The sequence below is a fragment of the Neopelma chrysocephalum genome, unplaced genomic scaffold, assembly GCF_003984885.1.
Source record: "Neopelma chrysocephalum unplaced genomic scaffold, ASM398488v2 Primary Assembly neopelma1_77, whole genome shotgun sequence".
NCBI classification, from domain to species: Eukaryota; Metazoa; Chordata; class Aves; order Passeriformes; family Pipridae; genus Neopelma; species Neopelma chrysocephalum.
Window position 1 is genome coordinate 562,084 of NW_020897738.1, and position 14,114 is coordinate 576,197.

At 39.6% G+C, this 14,114-nt stretch overlaps 1 protein-coding gene across 7 annotated transcripts in view; it reads left to right on the forward strand.

Moving 5' to 3' along the window:
- The window catches only part of CHEK2 (checkpoint kinase 2), a 13,708-nt gene extending 735 nt beyond the window's left edge, over positions 1–12,973 (forward strand). Inside the window, exons 1-16 of one of the 7 annotated variants that reach the window (XR_003535238.1) lie at positions 73–230; positions 1,180–1,419; positions 1,949–2,073; positions 2,339–2,486; positions 3,237–3,327; positions 4,273–4,381; positions 4,967–5,020; positions 5,613–5,674; positions 6,161–6,260; positions 6,776–6,862; positions 7,577–7,740; positions 7,956–8,071; positions 9,392–9,477; positions 11,098–11,201; positions 12,066–12,146; positions 12,744–12,766. Coding sequence is in view for 4 of the 7 variants with exons in the window: in XM_027689733.1 (XP_027545534.1) it covers positions 50–230; positions 1,180–1,419; positions 1,949–2,073; positions 2,339–2,486; positions 3,237–3,327; positions 4,273–4,381; positions 4,967–5,020; positions 5,613–5,674; positions 6,161–6,260; positions 6,776–6,862; positions 7,577–7,740; positions 7,956–8,071; positions 9,392–9,477; positions 12,066–12,146; positions 12,744–12,839 (1,740 nt within the window). In the remaining 3 variants the exon portion in view is untranslated. Of the gene's footprint in view, positions 1–49; positions 231–859; positions 1,420–1,948; positions 2,074–2,338; positions 2,487–3,236; positions 3,328–4,272; positions 4,382–4,966; positions 5,021–5,612; positions 5,675–6,160; positions 6,261–6,775; positions 6,863–7,576; positions 7,741–7,955; positions 8,072–8,356; positions 9,478–11,065; positions 11,202–12,065; positions 12,147–12,743 lie in introns of those variants that run through there. The other 6 variants (XM_027689733.1, XM_027689735.1, XR_003535236.1 and 3 more) reach the window with 6 other exon arrangements.
- The last annotated feature ends 1,141 nt before the right edge of the window (positions 12,974–14,114 follow it).

Sequence of the window (14,114 nt, forward strand, 5' to 3'; positions counted from 1 at the left end):
GGGCACGGGTGAAGTCACCATCCCTGGAGGGCTTTTAACAGCCGCGTGGATGTGGCACCTGGGGACGGGCTCAGTGGTGGCCTTGGCAGTGCTGGGGATGAGCGGTTGGAGTCGATGGCCTCTCTCTTTTCCAACTCAAACGATTCCACGGCTCTGCTCCCTCCGCGGGCGGCTGCGCCAGCACCGCTGCAAAGGGCCGCGCTCGGAGCCCGAGGGCCTCGCCTGTGTCTGTGAGCACGTGTAGAGAATGGGACGTGGGAAGGAACTTAAGAGCTGTTGTGGTTTTTTTGGCTCGTGATGAAATGTAGCAAACCGATAAGGAAATTTAAATTAGCCTGCATTATACATCGAACGGTATGGCAACCAGCTAAAAACCTAGTAATAGAGATGGTGAGCCAAGAAAGGAAGCAGAGGGATGAGTGCCAGCGATCCCAGAGGCTGGAAGGCTCATGGACGTTCCAGCAGCCCTGGTGAACGCGGATGTGTTTGAGGACGCCGGCGGTAGGGCTGGGCTGGCTGGTGGAGTGTTTGTTAAGTGGGGAGGGAGGAAAGACGGGCTGTGAATTCCCGAGCTGTAACGGGGCAGGGAGGCGATTGCCCTTTCTTGCCGCCAGCAGCTGCCAGGGGCCGTGGTGGGTGTCTGTCAGGCTTTTGTACTTTCATTGTGTGTAGGTGTGACAAATCTGTTGGGCGCCTTCAAGAAAATGTACGTCATTTTCTTATATACGTCATAGTTCTTATTTTTCCCTTTGTGTTTGGGGACCGGCTGTGATCCCTGCTCCATGCGGGCATGCTCTCTTTTTGGGGACCGGCTGTGATCCCTGCTCCATGCCGGGATGCTCTGTTTTTGGGGACCGGCCGTGATCCCTGCTCCATGCGGGGATGCTCTGTCGTATCGCAGCCCCCACCTGTGTGACCCAGTGCGAGCCCTGAAGTCCTCGGGAGCAATTTGGGAATAAGGGTTATTTCTGTTCTTGGACCAGCAGAGGCCGCCCCACATTCCCTTTTAAAAAGAAAACCATCCTGGTTTGCAAAATTCCTGGGGATTTACATATAACCCACACATGCACTCTTTGGTTGGAAGTTTTACTTTGAAGCCTGAGAATGGACTTGAGTGGGAATGCTTGCCAGTTTTACTTTGCTGTAGTAATTGGTTTTTTTTAACGTCCTCTTTTGAAGCCAACATGTCCCGAGAGACTGAAAGTGAAGTACAGCAGACTCAAGGTGCCCAGTCGTCACAGAGTTCCTCTTCCAGTGGGTCACAGAGTACTAGTCAGTCTTCCTCAAGTTCTGGGACCCTCAGTTCTTTGGACACCCTTCCGACTCAGGAGCTTCCGTCGATCCCTGAGGAACCTGAAGAGGTGGTTCCTCAGCCGTGGGGTCGACTCTTTGCACTTGCAAAAGGTTTCAGCAACTGTGGTATGTGCATACTGTAACAAACTGTTTGTTTGTAGGGCCTCAGAAAAGTTCTGAGCATCTTGGTAGAGAGCAGTGTCTTCTCATTTTTAAATTAAGTACAAGCAAAGTTAGGTATGCAACTTTTGCAATAATGTTTTATTCTATACATCCCAGTGTTTATACTGAGTATTTGGATACATGGATTCCATAGACTTAGAGAAATTATAGGGTGTTCATGTTCGTTGTTAAATGCTTCATTTTTCCATTTTATAACTTATTTTATTATCATATGGGTCTATATTGCTGAAGGTGAACTGAAAACTACTACTGCTAAGGAGGGCAAAATTATTAAGAGCATAAAGAGGGTAAAATTATTAAGGAATTTTACAAGGTGTCAATACTGCTTTGTCTGAATTAAGACAAATAAACTTGATTATAGGGGAAGAATCTTGTCTCTGGTATCCTACTCTAGCATCTGGCATCATTCTGTAGTGCCATAGTTATTAACTTCCTGCAATGTCGTGTTCTCTCTCTGCTGTACCTTCTGCAGACTGTGTGAATGAGGAATACTGGTTTGGGAGAGACAAAAGCTGTGATTACAGTTTTTCTAAGCTACGGTTGTACGAGACTGGCTTCTATGAAAACTATAGCAAGAAGCACTTCCGAATTTTCAGGGTAAGTGCTGAAAAGGTTAACTGTCTCTCTGTCTTGGCATAATTCAAAAAGTGACTTTGGAGCAGAAATCCTGAAGATATCAAAGCATCTTCAGTGTTGACTCCTTTAACACGACTCTTGGCAATGCCCCACTCACCTGGTTTATGAAATAACCTCAGTAGTCTCATTTCTTGAACCAACAGTAGTGAATTTCTAGTCCGTCATGTCTTTACTGTGAAGTTGTTTCTTCTCTACTTTCATCTTTATTATTTTTTTTCTCTTTGAGGAAATGGGTCCAAAAAATTCCTATGTTGCCTACATTGAAGATCATAGTGCAAATGGAACATTTGTGAATAGAGAACTTGTTGGAAAAGGGAAGAGGCTTCCACTGATTCACAACTCTGAAATTGCACTGTCTCTACAGACCAATAAGGGTAAAATGTACTTTTACTTAAGTAGGTTCTTCACATGTTGACCAGGAGGTTGTTTCTGTGTTGATTTGAGTGTGTTTCCTGGGAGCTGAGCTGCTTCATGAGGACTGTTAAAACACAGCTATGAACAGATGTTTTAGTACTTGCATAAAAATTATCCATATCCACATCAACCCTAGAAAAAAACTAAAAAAGGAAGCTGAGAGGAATCTGCATGAGATACCACCTTCCTAGAGTATAAACTTCTATAGTTGCTTTCCTATTTCAAAAATGCTTTTGAGCTTCAGTAGCCTGTGATGGTGGGAACAGGGAAGACAGACTATTGAAGAGAAGTTGAAAATCCCCCAGATACCTGATGGAATGCTGCATAATAAATAGAAAATCCTCTTAAAAATTAGCAGAGCTGGGCATTTGTTTCTTTGTCTTTGCTTTTCCACTAAGATGCTGTCTTCTTGATTGTTAATTCTCTTTGATCCCTGCTGGGACATTGACATTTTTGCCCATTTTATCTAAGTGTGGTGTTAATTGGTTAAGGATTGTTGTGAATGTAATACCAAAATGTTATTTTTCAGCAATAAGATCACATTGCTACCCCATAAGCTGATGTAATTTATAGCATATGTTTAGTTTTTCCTCAAGCAGGCATTTTTTCAGTCATGTTGTTGACTATAAAAGCTCAGGAAAATAGCTTTGTTTCTTACAACAAAATTTTAAAATTAATAACAGAAAAAATATCTCAACTTGTCTTCCCAGTGTTTGTATTTTCTGATCTTACGGTGGATGATCAGATGATGTTTCCTAGAGAATTGAGAGAGAAATATATCATGTCAAAGACTTTGGGAAGGTAAGCATCCTTCTTTCCTCACTGTTAAGGTTTGACTTTGTTACCATTGTCAGTACCTTTTTCTGCAGTTGTTACCAGTTCTAATTGAGCTGCTGTTTTAAAAGAAATAAGAAGAAAAATTAATGCTAACACCTGAGTAAACCTGTTCTTTGCAACAACTTAAACAGGAATTTTGGCTTTATGCCAGTATTTGGCTTGGGGTTTGTAACCTGCCATCAGTGGTGAAAACCAGATTTTGTTTTGTTGAAGATAATAAAATTTGTAAATTCTTAGCAAGTTTTTAAAGTTTGTATATTAATTTACTTGGTTACTGGAAGTAGAAGGAAGAGCTTTATCTCGGAATACAGATTTCTACAACATCACTGTTGAGGCCTTCAGACAGAAGGGGAAACAACTGTCCAGGAAAAAGGGGAGAGAGGCTATTTTAAGAGGAGGCTATTTTTTTCTCTTTTGGAGACAGTTGATCAGTGAAGAATTTGGAGATGAATGATTGAGTAGAAACAAATCCGAGTGGGAAACACAAGAATTTCTTTCTGCAATGTAATTGCTATTTAGTAAAAACACAAGTATTGTCATATCTGTTCTTCAGATTTGTGCAATCTGATGTTGAGAGAACCCTTCCTAGGTTCTCTTCCCCTAAATGCTTTTGGGTGAAGGGAATGCTGACAGAGCTTCTCTGTCATATTTGCCCCTACCCTTGGTGCCACCAGTACCGTCACTTTGCATATTTACTCCTGCAGTTCTGAATGAGCGGCCCTTGACAACACTTGCTATTTAAACAGACTTCCTAACTGTGGAATGCTTCCTGAAAGGGGCATATTTTAGAAAGCTAGAAAGCAGCAGCTCCAAACTGTGTGTAATACAATGCTTTCATTTGTCTGTACTTGTTATGCAGATTGTTGACGAGTATTTGTAAGCACTGACATAGCTGTGCTCTCGTGTTAGTGGTGCCTGTGGAGAAGTCAAACTGGCCTTTGAGAAGGGCACTTGTAACAAAGTTGCAGTGAAGATCATCAATAAACGGAAGTTTGCGGCAAGCGGCCCGAGAGAGGCAGTGAGTGTTTTTGCTTGTCTGTCTGTCCGTCTGTCTTGGCCATCTTGCAGTGGCCCTGGAATATTTGCTGACTTCTCTGACTCCCTAGCTATCTTCAACTAAAGAGGATTTTCTTACTTAATGTAAGAAATTTAATTTAAGTGCCTTTTGATCTTGTAGCATCTACAGAATTCTGCAGGAAATGCTTGCTTTCATTCTTTGACCACATTCCGTTAGGTTCATAATTTAGGACTGTTAATGGGATGTATACAGAGGGTGGTGTGGAGTCTTGTGGGGTTTGGTTTAAAGGACAATACACGTATAAACGTGACAGTATTTTTCTGGTTTTGTAGTTTGGAAATTAGTTGGGGATTTCTAACCCGCAGTGAAATGACATGTGGAGCAATATCTTGCTCCTGATAGTGACAGCAGATTGTTTATTTAATTCACCGAAGGCACCTGATCAGTTTATGGAAAAAGATTGTATGTTATGATCACTTAGAGTAACAAGGGGCATGATGGCTTTTCTGGTACTGTCTTTTATTTCTGATGTGTCTTATTTCAGAACAGCACTGCCTTACCCAATATGCTTGATTGTTTTAACAGAACCCAGCTTTTAATATCGATACAGAAATTGAAATTTTGAAGAAAATAGATCACGTGAGTGTTTCTGTACATTTTTATTCCTTTCTTCTTCCTACTGTATGTACTTGTGTAGTTCACTGACCTTAGTGTGGTAACTAAAAGTCAATTTTATCTGTTTAGAAGTGTGCTAAAGGAGGCATATGTTTTTTCTTGTAAATTACTGAATGGGTCTTTTTTCCTCTTTTAATTATATTGTCTCTTTGCAGATTTGAGATTTTAAAAGTTTGTATAAATGAGATGTAAATTTGAGAAGAGACTTCACAGGAGAAATTTCAGCCTGAACCACTGTTGTAGAAATCTTTCCTCGATGCGAGTTTTTGTAAATGCCATGAGATAATCAAATATAAAGATTAGTTTTGACTGGCAGTTTCTTGAATTTGTATCCCCTCTTCTCTCTGCACGTAAAATACACAAAATGTTGAGGGGATGGTAACTCACAACTGGAAAAATAAGGATTGTGTTTACCAAAGTCTGGGGTGCTTGCTAGCCACTTGTGTCAAGTGTTAAAGTGACATGGTTGAAATACTGAAACAGGAACTTTAGGATTAATTTTTACAAATTATTCTACTTCTTTGTGTATCTCTATTTGTGTTCCCTTTTCTGTTAGCCTTGCTTAATCAAGATCAAAAACTTTTTTGAAGCAGAGGATTACTACATTGTTTTGGAACTGTAAGTAAATTGTTTGAAAGTATATACATAAAATGAAATGTTTTTCATAACTACAAAGAATGTGTGTAGTTCTGAACTGTGGGGGGTTTGTTTGTTTTATTTTTTTTTCTTTTGCTGGCCAGGACACTGGCCTCCACTGTTCTCTGAAACCTCTGTAAAATTAGGAGCTAGGATAGCCAGCAGAAGAGTCATCCTTTTAAGCTTGGTGCCTGGATATTGTTTGCTGTGCTGCTGTCGTGGATGGCTGCTACTTTTTGATTTTGGAGCTTGTAAGAGGTGACTGATCAAAAAGCATGTAACAAGTCCCAGTGAGGACTTAGGAGACTGACCCAAACTCAACAGTGCACCTGCTGTGTTTAGGATGTTGCTCACTCATTTTCAGAAACATACTCTTTCTCTGTAGACAAATGTTTTGGTCTTAGTCCTGTCTAATGAGACGAATCTTTTGGAAGTCATGTGTTGACTTCTTACCTGCATTTGTTTTAGGATGGAAGGAGGAGAACTGTATGACAGAGTGTCAAGGCCAATCAAGATGAAAGAAGCTACATGCAAGTTGTATTTTTATCAGATGCTGCTGGCAGTAAAGGTACATAATGGTGAATTCTACCAAGAAAAAATATGGTTATGCATATGAATATCGGTAAGATGAATTTTTCTCTCACTTGTCATTTCTGAAACCCATTCAAGCAATCAGCACAGCATTCTTAACAATTTGGTTTAACAAGAGAGAAATGGAAAACCAGAATTCCTACAAAGGCAACACAGAACTTGGGTCTTCCTTAGTTCTGTGCTTTTACTGAGATGAAGAAGTGTAACTTCCCAGAGAATGGGAAGTATGTAACACCAGGCCAGGTCTGCACAGTGAGCTTGCAGTGAGATTTGTCATTTGAAGCATAATGATTTTCTAAGGTTTTTTTTTGTTTCTTAGGGGTTTTTTGTTTTGTTTTTTTTAAGGGAGAGTCATAAGCTGGGGAGCTTTAAATGCCTCTTACACAGCTATTTCCGTTATCCTGCCATTGCCATGGGAAAAATTGGAAAGCTTACATTTTAAAACAGGTTAATAGTCTGTTTTTCCTTAATTGTCTATCTGTATATATCTAGTATCTTCACGACAATGGAATTATACACCGAGATCTAAAGCCAGAAAATGTGTTACTTTCCTCTTCTGAAGAAATATGTCTTATAAAGGTAAGAAAACTTACATTTCGTGTTAATGGAGAAATTTGTCATTCTTCCTTGTCATTCTTCTTGATATTTTGTTAAACATATCCAAAAAGATAATTTGGAAGTAGTCATACAAACCATGAAATAACTTAAAACATTGAGAGTTTTTTTTCATAATTTTATTTTTACTTTTGTGGGTATTTCAACCCATACACTGCATAACTAGCTTCAAATGTCAGTGCTTTTTTTTTTTCCTCCCAATAAAATGTAATTCTTGAATTACAGGCAACATTCCCACAAGCTGTATGTGACAGGGCTTTTTTTGATGTTTTTGTTCTTTTATGGGGAGGGTTGGGTTTTGGTTTTCTTTTGTGTTGTTTTTTTTTTCCACAGAGAAAACACTGAATAGCTTTGCATGGTAAAGTGCTTATTTTTTAATAATCTCTTCTAATAAGCTACAATACCTTTATTCTATGGTTGTCCTCTTACATCTAAATTTGAGAGTACTTTTTGCTAGTGTAAAAGTGTGATCCTCTGTCATATTTCTCTCTCTTCCTCCTCTCCCATTCTCACTTAAAACTCACAGAAGTCTGGGTAACTTTTGTTCATAGTCATGTGCTGGAACTGGCTTGGAAGGAAGAAACTTGATGTTACTTCCTGATTTATGAGGACAATGTGATATGTTCTAGTACAGTCCATCCTAATATGTAATGTGGTGTTACCATTTTTAAATACAAGATTACAGATTTTGGACAATCCAAGATTCTTGGAGAAGCTTCTCTTATGAAAACATTATGTGGTACCCCCATGTATCTTGCTCCTGAGGTTCTAAATTCACTTGGGACTGCTGGATACAGCCGAGCTGTGGACTGCTGGAGTTTAGGAGTTATTCTTTTTGTATGGTAAGATACTGTGTAGATGTACCTTCACTGGGCAGTCTTTGATCTATGTGGCTTGAGACATGGCAGCTTCAGTATCTATATTAGGAAGTGAAAGTGTATTTAAAACTTCACATGTGTAAAAACACTGTGATAGCAGGTGCTTTAAAATGTGTGATTTCAGTGTTTCATTTGCTATGACGAAACCTGTGTTATTTAACTTGTTTTCTTTTATGTAGCTTGTGTGGATATCCACCATTCAGTGAGCAAAATCCTAAACTCTCTCTGGAAGATCAAATCACTCGTGGAGAATACACATTCATTGCAAGAGAATGGAAGCATGTGTCAGACATGGGTATGACATGGGGTAGCAGAATATCAACCTCCTTTCTTGTAGTTTTTGTTTTCCCTTATCTTCCTTTCCAGCTGTATGGCAAATTGCATGTTAATACGTTTAGTTTTTAAAGTAGTGTTATAATTTTTTTTTAAAGTTCATAGTTAAAGCATTAGAAAGAGGAGATACATTTTCATTGAAGAGATTTCTTAGTAATATTTAATGTAATTAACCACAGAAGTATAGAGTTTGTGGGCACATATGTCTGTTTTTCCTCTTTCCACTTTTTCTTCTGACTTTATCAAGCTGATCTGCAGACTTTGCCTTGCCTAAAGATTCTTCAAGTGTTGAGCCAAAAATGCCAGGAATTTAAGGAATATGAGTTAGAACTCCAAAAGACAAATGTTCCAAGAGAGTCATTTCATGGTGCTAGACTTCCAGCTGAAAGTGTCAGTCACATTTGTGGAATCAGCTATTATGTTTGGCCCACTATAAGCTAAGTAGTCTGCAAAATGGAGTTTCTGCATAGTAAACTGCAATGATAGCTATTGTTTGCATGCTTTTATTTTTTTCAGGACATTTTATATGCACAAAATAATTGTAGTATTTGCCTTGGATACTCCTTTGTATGTGCAGAGAAGTTTCTAATAAATGATGCTGTCATTCTTTGCCTAATAAACTTACCAAGTATAACTCCTTCCTGAATAATTTGAAGCTTATTCAATAATAAGTCAGACATGTATGAGAACAGAACTTATGTTAAGGTTGTACATAGTCCTACCGGTATGTATTTAGAATAATCAGATACAATGAAAAGTAAATCGTGCCAAAATTCCCTTATGGGAGACTTGTAATAATAAAATATGACATAAATGTCATATTTTCAGTGTGTCTAGTAAGCAGCTTCCTAAGAAAATGAAAGTTTGAGATTATGTTGAGCATACGTGTGTCTGTCTCTTCTTTCTCACCTTCCCAGATGGACAATCTGCTTTCCAAGACACAGTAAACCAGGAAATTAAATTAAGCTGTCTTTGCTTTTCCACAGTAATACTGAAGCTTTTAGGAAAGTGCTCAGAACATAAATTGGGAACATGCTTAGTATATCTACTGGTAATTTTGATATATTGAAAAGTGTTGTGTCATGTGCATGTGAAGGAAAGATGGTTGCAGTCTGCAGCCCTCCCTGTGCACAGAAAAAAGAAAAGTGATCTGCCCAGCCTGTATTTTTGGGCATTGTTCTGAAAGGGTATCAGACACATTCTTGCACGGAGCTTTTTGTAGGCATATTTCAGGTAATGAATGTATTGATCCTATGTCAACCAGATCTCTTAATTGTTTCAGCTCTGGATCTTGTGAAGAAGCTGTTAGTAGTGGATCCAAGCAGACGTCTTACCACAGAGGAAGCCTTAAAGCATCCTTGGCTTCAGGTAGGAATTGAGTTTTAACTGAAATACAGCAAAGCTGGGTTGCTGGGGGGATAATTTGTTGATGTGGACTCAAAGGCAGTTCAGCAGCCTCAACGTGGTGAAGTTTTGTTGATGCAGTGTAATTTGCTTCCACACGGGAGCAGGGGAACCCTGAGCAGTGTTCCCCAGAGGTGTAATGTGTGCCTGACTCTGCTTCTGGGGAGAATGCCACAGGAGGGGTACAGTGATGGGCAAGGAGAGCTTCAGTTCTTTGGCTTCATGGCAATAGCAACTGTGATCTTAAGTCAGAGCTTAAGCCTGCCTGTCCATAGGTTGTCTCTGACAGGAGTCAGCAGGAGAACAGCTGTCATTTGGTGCTTCTCATGGGCATGCACTGCCTCTGCCAGCTGATTGTGCAGATTCTGCTGATTTTAAGACTGGATATTTTCACAGAAAATTAAGCCCAGTCTGCACCTGTAGCTGGTCTGTGCTTTCAAAGATTTAGTCCCTGTGGAAAGACTGCAAAAGTAGCATGGAGTAGTCTGCTGAATACCTTCTTTCAATACAATCAGCAGCTACTGCATCCTTTCTGAGACACCTGTTCCCAGAACTCTTTCACATCTCAGGATCAAGATTTTTTTTTTTTTTTAGAGACCAAGTCTCACTGTGATCTGATAGGATGGACTTCTTGCTTTGAGCATTGTAACAAAGTCCCACTTCCTCAGCTTGTTTGTGTGGGCAGGCAGTGCAGAGTTTGTTTCTGGCAGGTGTCCAGTACTACCGTGTTCTTACTATGCTGAATGTGAATAAATGTCGCTGGTTTGGGAACCCTCTGAGTAGGAAGTGATGGTTTCCCTGCCTCCTGTCACAGTCTGGTTTTTGTGAGGGGTAGTCTTTGGGTGGTCTTTCCTTAATTTTGGCACTCCAGAGGTGACCACTGGACTTACAAGCTTTCCTGGATATTCTTGCTTGAGGAGGCTGAAAAAAGTCACCCCTGAGCCACACAACAGGCTCTGTTTACTCATGCTGAGCACACTGCTATTCCTGTTCCCCCACTGTGAACAGGGTGGTTTACGTGCTTTGGTAAAGAACATAAGAAATGGGGTGGAAGAAACGGAGTATCCCTCAGTGCTTAACAGCTGACAGTGTCCCGAGACAAAAATTGCATATGGATGACTCTTTTTAAGTGATTAGCTTGACTTAATTATGCTGCTGTGCATCAGAAAACTTTTCCTGGCATTCCTGGCTTTTACTACTGTAGTTTTGTGTGTAACTTCTACAGTGAGTTAATCAGATATAAATTGTTACATTTAAATTATAATTCTGAGCAGAAAATGTTATTTAGAAGCTATGCTACACTTATTTTAAGAATTGCTGGTATGCATAATGGGGAAGGGGAAATAGATAAGTGATTTAGACTAAGAATTTGGGATATTTCAGTATGTAAACTGAAGTTGTGATTAACTTGGTTATATATTCCATTTAGGGACACCTCTTACTGTTAAATTTAATTTTGAAGGCAGGGCAAAAAGTTCGAGAAATCATAATAGCCACAAATCCAGATGTCAGCTAGCACACAGCTGCTGTTCTTTGAACTGTTTCCCTTCAGGGGCTGTTACTAAGAGTATCAGATGTTCATAGGTGATGTACACTGCCTGCTTGGAAGGCCAACATCCAGCATGCTCAGTTCTAGATATCACACACGTTGAATACTACCACCAAAAGAGCTCCTGAGTCCTGTTACTGTGAGTAGTGAGGAGTTACTGGCTCCTCTCTCCCTCTTGTGTTGTCTGGAAGTATCGACTTTACAAGTCAGCACGAAAAACCACATTCTCCATGCGACCAGCTAATGCCTGTTAGCCCTCTGATGATTTTGGGTACACTAGGGAATTTTTCAGATGTTAGAAGTAGCTTGTTCTCCAAACAATATTTAATTTCTACAGATTTGTTTAAACCAGTAGTGCTTTCAAAGTAGTGTTTTCAATACATGTGCTGTTTACTCCATTCTTTGCTTGAATCTACAGCTTTAAAACTTAGTGAGCTGCTTAAACCTAAGTACTACTCAGTGGAAATGTCCTACCTGTATTTAATAAAACAGGTACTTAAGAAAACATTTCTCAAAGGCATATAAATAAATGCTGTTTCTGCCTCTGAAAACTTCACTGAGGTCTTATGAGTGGGACTTAGTTTAGTTGCATGCTAAAGAAAACACTCACGTTTGTTAAATAAATGGAAAAATATTTATCTTACCTTACCCATTAACTCAAAGGTAGCCACAGTCAAATCGGGTGATGCTGGAAAAGAAAAACAAGTCAAAATTCTGTATAAAATAAAATGGATGTTCACATCAAAGCCTTTTTGTAGCACTTAAGAACATAGTTAAACAAAAAAGGATATAGTGCAAGACTCCATTGCTTAGAAAAAGGACCCCCTCCCCTGCCTTCCCCCAAGAAACTCAGTTAAAACAGCTGAAATCCTTAGGAGCTCAATGATCGTTACTTCTAAGTGTCTCTAGCAGTGAATGTCCCATTCGCTTCTCTTGGAGTTTCCCAATCTTTGCTTTTCCCTTAAATATTCTATCTACTACTTAGCTACTGTTTTTTCCCCAGGATGAGGATATGAAGAGTACATTTCGACAGCTACTTGCTCAGACACGGACCAATATGGATCCACCCCAAACATCAAAAATGGTATGTGTAATAGATATTCGAAGATTAATATTTGATGCACAGAGAAATTAGATTTTGAAGTAACTCCTAATAAGAAAACCAGTTAATTTTGAGACTTGAAAGAAATGTGCCCTTGGGCAGTATGTGGCAGCCTGCTGGTTATCTCTGCTTCCTGAGGAGCAGCAATGGACTTCCGTGCTTTGTCAACACTTGTTTCAGTGTATAGAAACAGTCTCCTAGGCTTTAAAGAATTAACCATATATTTAGAATAAAGTTGTTGAACATATTTTTTTTTTTATGGATACAAGTCACCAATGTTTAGTATTCAAGGAAAAATTCTCATGTTAGTGCAAATTTAGGATGGCATTGTGCCATTCATTACCAGATGCTAATTAGGTGAATTGTAAACAGTAGCTGTTTCAAGCTGGGAGCAATATCTTGTATGAGAAGGCTCAAATATAATTAGATGGATCTTGGTAGAGAAACATGGGCTAGTCATGCTGCTTTTGTGATCACAGAAAGGAGACATTGCCAGCACCTCTAGTTCTGGAGCAAGCAGAACAGTCAGGCTCTGTCTTGGTTGATTTCTGTAGCCATCCTGCTGTATCTTTCTTTTAGCCAACCACAATGAGAAAGCGTCACCATGAAAATGAAGAAGAATCTGGCCCTTCTAAGCGAACCGCTCCTTCTACATCGTTTCAGAAAATGAGATGAAAAAGAAGAGAAAGCGACTTTTGCAAATTACAGCTTTTTCTATGGAAAGCAGACTTTTTTAAATAAAAATTTAATAATGGAATAACTGTTGAAGACTCAATTTCCAAATAAAAATAACTTTGTAAGACTGAAGTGACTGCTGTGCATGCATGATACTCTGCACAATTAGTCATGTTCTGGTCCATTCAGCTGTCTGACTCAAAGAAAATACCAGAAAAACCTCCTGAACTGAGTTACTAACCATTTTTAGGCTAGCTTCATCCTCACCTGTATTCTTTGTTTTTTCTCTTCCAGTTTCTAGGTTAGGCATGGAAATAATGCTTAGTCTTCACAGATGAGAAAGGAATACTAGGTTTGTTGAGCTTCTGCCTGAGGCATGGCATTACCTGACACAATGCTGCCCACAGACTTCTGAGGACACTTAGACTATTCAGTTGGGATGTAAAACTACTGATGGAGCTTGAGCTGCTCTGGGCTTCAGGTAAAGCTCCACAGTAAATGCTGGGCTGGGCAGACTTGCAGCATCCTGCTCTGGGAAGGGGCTGATTGGCTTCCAAAGCAAGAGTTACCATCTGCATGGTGTTTTTAACATGTATGTACTATGTTTATTTCCCAGAGGAGGGACGAGTAAGAGGATATATGATAACAAGTGATGAAAGGAAGATGTATAAGTTCCTGCCAGGGAAGAACCAGGAATTAAAATGAGAGAGAAACAGTTTTTGGTTTGCTTGCCTAAGTGAAAATTTTCAACTGTGTAGCTTTTACTAAAGGATATTAATTTTATTATTGACTGAGAGAAGTTTAGTAACTCTGTTCTCAAATATGCAGCTTCTAGTTAAAGGCATCTACTGTAAGTTCATTTGGAAAGAAAAAACCATAATGGGTTATGGAATAAACCCATGTCAGGTAGGAATGTGACATCCATGACTCAGGTTTTCCCATATGTGCCCATTGCAGAGGTCTTGTGTGTTTCAATATATTTGATATTAACCATTGCTAATGATAAAATGCCAGTTCTTATACATTGATATCTTTCTTAATTAATCAGATGGAAAACATCCGTGGGCATCTGGATGGAAACAGCACCACTGGTTCCAATCCACTGCAGATACACCGGGGTGCTAGAACAGAGAAAGGCATGTCTGTCCTTGAGGATGTGCCCTTTCTGGTGGACACCCATGACAGACTGGCACATCCTCAGGGAACTCTGGTTCTTCCTGTGGCTCATCTGAAGTAGAAGGGAACACTCAGCTGCCATTTGCTAGATGAAAGGAT